Source organism: Carassius auratus, unplaced genomic scaffold (genome assembly GCF_003368295.1).
Source record: "Carassius auratus strain Wakin unplaced genomic scaffold, ASM336829v1 scaf_tig00216527, whole genome shotgun sequence".
Lineage (NCBI taxonomy): Eukaryota > Metazoa > Chordata > Actinopteri > Cypriniformes > Cyprinidae > Carassius > Carassius auratus.
In genome coordinates, this window is record NW_020528614.1 from 45552 (window position 1) to 53381 (window position 7830).

At 39.9% G+C, this 7830-nt stretch overlaps 1 protein-coding gene across 1 annotated transcript; it reads left to right on the forward strand.

Moving 5' to 3' along the window:
* Window positions 1–1300: 1300 nt before the first annotated feature.
* LOC113098339 (uncharacterized) lies at window positions 1301–4814 on the forward strand. The gene is made up of 10 exons (XM_026263366.1): window positions 1301–1532; window positions 2039–2119; window positions 2266–2658; window positions 2920–3021; window positions 3217–3449; window positions 3556–3734; window positions 3881–3974; window positions 4096–4440; window positions 4540–4657; window positions 4741–4814. Exons 1-10 carry the CDS (start codon window positions 1301–1303, stop codon window positions 4812–4814), a joined length of 1851 nt encoding a protein of 616 aa, XP_026119151.1.
* Window positions 4815–7830: the final 3016 nt, after the last annotated feature.

The following is a 7830-nucleotide window of genomic DNA, read 5'->3' on the forward strand; positions in this document are numbered from 1 at the left end:
GATCTTTGTCATAATCTTGCAGCCCTGCTAGGTAATACTGGTATTTGTTTGTTTGTTTTTGTTTTGTTTTGTTTTTTTATCGGAGGCTTGTTGATGATAAAAACGTATTTAATGTGCTGTGATTGTTTGTTTAATGATTAATCACTGCAGTGCGATGCAATCAACCTGTTCATTCATTCATTAAATGTATTTATTTATTTATTTATTTATTTATTTATGCATTTAATTGTTTGTTTGGTTGTTTGTTTGATTGTTTATCTATTTATTTATTTGTATGTATTAATAAATCAATCAGTGGCGCTGACGTCATCGTAAGGCGCGATCCCAAGGTCCAGTGCGATTTTCCACTTGGTAAGTAGAGCAGTTAATTAATACAGATGGGAACAATCCATATATTTATGGAACAAAAACCGTTTAATTGGGTCAAGACGTTGTGTTTAGAACCTTTAGAGTTGCAAGGTATCAGTTTATGCAGTAAATGACAGCAGTCATTACAAAATATAACTTGCTGCACCACGTGTGCAATAGCCTAACGTTAGCTGAGTTAGCTAATTAAATTCAAGCTTGTGTATTTTTTCACATACAATCATGCAAGGCAAGGTAATATAGGAGATTGTATGGTTTTTCGTTATTATATGTGATCGGTTACCCATATTAAGTTAGCTCGATCACAACACTTTAGCCATTTATAAATGTTCAGATCAAGTTGCCAGATTGGTGTGTTTTCCAGTAATTGTTCAAAATCCACAATCCAAAATTATAAACACACACATCTACTACAGTATTGTGGCTCATCAAATGGCATGTAATAAAGGAAATTAAGTGCTCTCTAAAGAAGGCTACATTGTAAGGCTACGTGTCTGTCATTTGCCTTAAAGAAATAAAAGGGAACAACAGAAATATCAAAATGCCACCTGTCTAAAGCTATTTTATTCCACCTAGTACAAACTAATATCTAATTGAAAACTGACCAATCTGCCAACACCGATGGAAAAAAAATACTGGTAAAAATGTAAGGAGTTCATTTGTTCTCTCTCTCTATCTCTTTCTTTTTTTATCAGGTCCTTCAAATTCTCCCCTCCTTTATTTTAACCTCCCTCAACACAAACATACACACACACACACACAAACCAAAGGCACTTTTAAGAGCCACGTCCGTCTTGTTACCCTGCACTTGTCTGTCTGTAGCTCTCTCTCTCTCTCTCTCTCTCTCTCTCTCTCTCTGTTTATATTTCTATTTGTTGTCTCTGTCCATCTTTTTTGTAAGTCTTTCTGTCTGTTTTTGTTTCTGCCCATCACCATGAGTGATTCAGAACTCCAAGAACAGTTAATGGAGCTGGATAAACTGGTTGATGATCAAGAACTCAATGATGAGCTCCAAAGTCTTGATGACTTGATTGGTGAGCTGCAGGAAGAGAAAGAAGTGGCACCAGTAAAGACACCTGAACCGAGGGTGCGTTGGAGAAAGAGAGACATTGATGGAAACATTGTCTATGCAAGGCCAAGATCAAGCAGGAATCAGTCAAATAAGGGTCAGTATAGTTTTTCATTCAAGATCTATTGAATAACTGCGTTGATTAGGCATTTATGATGTATCAAACAAGGAATATGTCAATCAAATCAGAAGCACTCATTTTATTTTTGACATGAAAATAAATTTGATTACGTACAGTATTTGTGTAAAGCAGTATAAACTAAATGATTGGTCTTGGTAAGGCTGTGTTGAAGCTGTGTTTATTCTGAGTGTGTTGTCAGTGGCCAACCAGCTTGCTTCTACAGCAAGCATTCTTATTTGCTTTCATCTTCTACATGATATATAGATAACTAAGTAACTGTACTGTCCACATTTGTGTTTGAGAAAAAAAAAAAAAATCTGCTAGTCCTTCTCTGTAGCTAAACATTAAACAATGAGCTTTGGTCATTTCAGGCTGGTAATAAGGGAGGTAAAATTGTGCCACACGCCTTGGGACAAGTTGAAAATGTTGTAAATGTTGTTTTTCTTTTTTTTTTCTTTTCTTTTCTTTTTTATCTGGTGCAGCTGATCCCATTCGGAAATCTGATCCTCCCATCAATGCACCTGCCACTAACTGTGAGGTGACCTTTGCTCCAGAGGCTGTTGGTGTGTACTTCATTGTGTAAATAACAAATAACATTTTTAAAGTTTTCCGGAATACTGGCCTTTTCACAGTCAAATGCACTTGATGCAGAACACTTTCATGTATATATTAAAGTATTGCTTTTAAATATTCCATTCTATTTTAACAGAGTCTTTTCTGCAAGATCTCCAGCACTCACTGAGCAATACCTCAGATGATGAGGCATCATCTCTTGAGACCTCAAGAGGTCCTCTCCTAGCTTCCTCAAACTGGAGCACAAGACAAAGTCTCTTTTCAGAGAGATGGAGGACAGAGAGACCACGTCTGGTGAACACCGCTGCGGCACATGAAAATGTAGCAACACGCATCTGCCAACAGTGTGGGAGCAATCCAGCTGCTGTCCGCTGCAGTGACTGTCGACCACAGCCCTTTTTCTGTGCTCAGTGTGATGTCAGTATGCACACCAGACATGTTCTCCATAACAGAGATGCCATGACGGCTGGATTCTACCAGCCATTGCCTCCAACAACTTTTGTTGTAGATAAGGCTCTTTCCCATTGTGGTAAGTGCTGGTTTGTGAGTGTACAACATACACATAATTCTGAGAGTTGTTAGGCCTCATATGTTTTACTATTTAAATAATGCCCTTTTTTGTCTCTTGTTGTTTGATATTGAATTTAAGCTTTTTGAGCATCTCTTCTATATTTTTCAGCAATGTACTCCAATACCATTGAACCGTTACAATGTTATATCAGTCTATACAAATTGTCTTAATACTTAATCAATAAAAACGATCTTAATTCAAATGTTTGATCTTTTTCAGTACGGCTTGTACCTGTGGAGATCCCTTACAAAATCTGTGATTGTTCACGAGAGTCACTAAGGGTCAGTCCAGGGAAGACTGTTGCTGTAATCACAATGAATGGTAAGGGTGTGAAGATAAAAATCTGTACATGCTCTACTCCCATAAGTTTGGCACAGGTCTGGATGTAAGATCTGCATGACCTCTAAGTAATGTTTAAAAAGTATACAAAGTAATGTAAAATTGTGTAAGGAATCAAAACCCTGATTAATCACATTATATTTACATTTAAGTGGATGTGTTTTTTCATTTTTCCAGGACGATATGATCTAAGCATGCCTGAGTTGAGTTGTGAGGCATGCCAAGCCACGTGGGCTGCTGGAGTGGGTGATCTAAATCTGAGTGACTACTGGCCTGCAACCCTTCACTTTGCCACTATTTATGCCACAGATGTCTTCTTCTCATTTGAAGAAATGAAGATGGCTGCACCAGGACTGTCCTGCCAAGCATTTTTGAGAATGCTCGATCAGCGAACTGTCCGCTTTGGTCGTGTGAGTATTGAATTTATTTATTCTACAGTATTGTTAATGTCTTTGTATTGTGGGACGAAAATCTTTTAGATGCTAATGTATTTGTTGGTTTCCTTAATTTTAATAGTGTGGCAAGATCTCCAAAGACAGTTTTCAAAAAAGTTTTTTTGAGTGGGAGGCTGTGCGATACGAGGTGGACAAAATCTGTAAGGAAGAGCCCTTCATCTGTCCTGCGTGCAGCCCAGACATGCTGGCAGTTTCAGTCGATGGAAACCGCAAGCATTACCATTTCAAGAATGCAGCTAGGTATTTAAAATTGTGTATAATGTCACACTGTTGAAACAGTATTAATACGAAAAATATCGTTTTAATGTGCACCCAGTAAAATTAGATTACAAAGTATCACAAGCTTGTGTACCTGTTATGTATTATTATTATTATTATTTCTCTAGATCTGAAGAAAAGGCCATCTTTGAAGACGTCTTTATAGCTAAGGATGAAGATGTGACAAGATTTGTGGACTACATTCACAAGACATCCAAACATGTAAAAAAAAAAAAAAAAAAAAAAAGCAGACTATTAGAATAAATACAGGGCTACAGTTACCTCCTACTGAAGAGTTTATTTAGGAGATTCTTATTTTTATCAACCATTTTCCATATTGTAGGTGAGTGGACGAGGTGTTTGTGGAGGGGAGTGGTCAGCAGCCAGAGAGACCTCCCAGGGATCTGCCAGCAAGGTAGACGAGGAGGGATTGGAGCTTGCAGTGTGTCGACACGGAGTGCTCCTCCGTGCTTTAAATATGTACAGGGGTGAAATTTTTGCCTATCCCTTGTACCTGCAAGAAAAGCTGGCCAGTAGGCAAATACATTTGTTTTGTATGGATGTGACTTGCAAATATTGGCCCTACCTCCAAAGAGTTGCAAAAAGCTGTCCAGAGCTCCAGCACCTTCTTAACATGAAGCCCTTCCTTTCAGTGTTCCATGCCAAAGCCCATGATTTTAAATGTGAGGTAGGTGAAGTTTGTGATTACTAAAACTGAACATCTGCAAATACATGTCAACACTTTCTCAGCATTATTATTATTATTATTATTATTATTCCTAATCAGGTGAAATGGAGTGGGGCATATCAGGATGGGGCTGGTTTAACCCTAGGTGAGGAGGTGGAACAGTGCAATGCTTTCCTGTCTAGGATTGCAGTGACTACAAAACACATGTCCAAAGCAGGTACAATGACCACATACTATACTAGTTACATTATTACATAATAAGTAGGGGGAATATGGTAACATGATATTCTCTGTTTGCAGGGCGCACAGACATGCTGACTCTCATGGCCATGCGCTGGAATCAGCAAAGATCTACACTTTGGCCATCACACTGACCCGCCGATATCAGAAGGTAATAACATCAGTAGAATTGGTTTTAGATGTTCAATAATGTATGTTATTACTGTTTGAAGTTGTGCATTAAACATTTAGTTATTGTTCTTGTACCATCTGTGATTGCTTGTAATTGCAGACCACAAAACCTCTGCAAAACCAGTTGCTAAACCTAGAGTCTTTAAAAGTTGAACTGGCAGTGACAGAGAGCCAGTTGGAAGACTGGCTCAACGAAGTAAAGGAGTGGGCAGATAGTGAGTAAATGACTTATGTATATACATATGTATGTGTGTGTATGAATGGTATAATGTTATACTAAAACAAAAATTAGAGCAATGGAAAAACCCTTTAAATAACCTCTAGAGAAAAAAAATGCATCTTTAGCACACAGAATAACATAAGAGGCTTTTGAGTGATCAATTACCACTTTGAACGATTGCATAAGATTGCCACTTTTTAACGATTGTAGCATCTCTAATTGCAATTAGAAAAGTAATTAATTGTTTAGCCCCTATATTTTATATGACAAGCTACGCAATTCAAGCTCATAATCACAGATGCATCGCATGCAATAGTGAATGTGATATTGCATAGCTTGTGAACTACTGCTCTGCGTATTAAATGCTGCTCCATCTGAAAATAGGTGATAGAGATTTATTTCCAATCACAGAACTGGCTTTACTGATGAGATGCGCATGAGTATCGCATGCAATATATCGTGCAGCCCTTATAACATATATGTGTATATATAATATTGGTAACACATTTAGTCATGAATAATTGTTATTGTAATTTTGTGTAAAAATCACACATTTCTTCTCAGCAGCAGCAACAACAACCACAAATGATGCTGATGCCTTGGCCAGCAGAATTGAGGTACTTGTGGCGAGTATCAAGAGACGTTCTCAGCGTCTCTATAAAGATACAGATGGCAACAAAGGTCGTGCCAGGATCCGCCGCAAAATCAGGGAGGAGAAGGGGACCCTGACATCAATTGTTGAGAAATACAACAGAATGGTTCCAAACACAGAAACTCTGTGCTTGGAAACCATTTTGTCTGGTGAGACAGCTTGGCCATGGCAGCTACCACACAGTGGTATGTTCACTAGTCTTCTGACAATTATACATATTTCAACCACGATGCCTCAAATGTCAATCTGCAACCCCATCTGATTTTAAATATTAAAGAAGGTTGATGTATGACAATTTTTTTTCGTGCATTCCAGACTCTGTTCATTTTAGGACAAAGAGAAAGGCATTCGACATCATGATGTCATTAAGGAGACTTCAGGAGGAGCAGAAGATTCTTGTTGCAGAGATGAACAACCATTGGAGATATCTTTCAACTCGTGCTGATGCCCTCAGAGAACTGTCCTGCTGCTTTGCCAAGGAGACAATAAAAAGTATGTATTTGTAATATATGGCATATTTGTCATATACGGCAAACATAAGCATAGGGTTGCCCCTGACCAAAGATTTTTCTTTAAAATGGACTCACAAAAAACTCAGAAACATTTCCTTGTAGCATAAGTGGCTGTAGCTGTATGAGCTATCGTTACACTTTGCCTAAATCTCTATCCAATTGGTAGCTGAACGTTGTCAATCTTGCTTTTTTGGAGTTGTACTTGAAACTCTTTCAATGGTCCAAATTTAAATTTATTGCCCCACATATGTAAATACTGTGTAATAACTACAGGGTCCAGCCTTGTTATTCATAATATCTGCCTGTGAGTTTTAACATGTCCTGTGGAATATGTGTGTTTGTTGTTTTTTTTGTTTGTTTGTTTTTTTTTGTTTTTGTTTTTTGCAACGTATAACCACTCCAAATTAGACCAACTATGACTTTTCTAACAGACTAACATTTTAGGTTACTTTTAGGTGGCAGCCCAAATAAGCATACACAACAATGATGAGTGTTTAATGAAAGTTTATAAGGGAGGCTTAATGGTTTTTTGTTGTTGTTGTTTTTCCATTCTTTTAAGATTCGCAATGTGGCCTAACTGAAGAGGGTTTGAAAGGTCTGCAGTGCATCATCCACAGAAAGCAGCGTAAAATCAGAGATATGAGGGTGCAAGCAAGAGACTGTTACCTGCAAGTTTTGACTGGAGCAGAGAACACCAACTTCTTTAACCAACTGTCAGCTGATGACTACAACAGTGACTTCGACATTTCTGATGACGAACGTCTCTAGGTTACGTATGTAACCCTAGTTCCTTGAGGGAACGAGACGCTGCGTCAAAAGCGCTTTGGGGAACGCGCCCAGCGTGCGCGACTCTGAATATCATGTGAAATCAGACCAATGGAAGAGCGTGACGTCACCGGCGGAATGACGTAAGCGACCAGGAAGCTATAAAAGCACGTGCCACGCAGCTGGCGTCAGCTTCGAGTACCAGCAAGCGCCGGCAGGGGTGCCGGGGGTATGGCTCCGAGACGCAGCGTCTCGTTCCCTCGAGGAACTAGGGTTACATACGTAACCTAGAGACGTTCCTCTTCAGGAACTCGAGCTGCGTCAAAAGCGCTTTGGGGAACGAGTACCGACGCCGCCAGACTACCAAACCCCTGCCTAGTGTGTATCCGAACAGCACAGCTTAGGTCAGGAGGACTGAAGCGCCTGGAGTGACTGGCATGTCTAGGCCATAGAATCTGACAAACGTGGAGGGCGTGGACCATCCCGCAGCGTTGCAGATGTCCAGCATGGATACACCTGCTAAGAAGGCCTTGGAGGCCGCCATACCCCGAGTAGAGTGAGCCTTGGCTCCCGACAGCGGGGGACGACCAGAGGACTCATAGGAAGCGTTGATAGCCTCGACTATCCAACGACTGATAGTCTGCTTAGAAGCAGGAAAACCCCTCTTGGGGGGACCGTAGCATACAAGCAATTGATCGGTCTTTCTCCACAGGGCAGCTCTGTGGACGTATGCGTCCAGCGCTCTAACTGGACACATACAATTTAGCTTCGCCTGGTCGGGCTCCAGAAAGGGAGGAGGACAGAAGGCCTGCAGTACGACAGGTTGTGGT

Coding starts and splice junctions, on each gene's coding strand:
- LOC113098339 (XM_026263366.1), top strand. CDS start 1,301: ATGAGTGATTCAGAACTCCAAGAACAGTTAATGGAGCTGGATAAACTG. Junction 3,022..3,216: donor TGCTGTAATCACAATGAATG/GTAAGGGTGTGA, acceptor TCATTTTTCCAG/GACGATATGATCTAAGCATG. Junction 3,450..3,555: donor GAACTGTCCGCTTTGGTCGT/GTGAGTATTGAA, acceptor TAATTTTAATAG/TGTGGCAAGATCTCCAAAGA.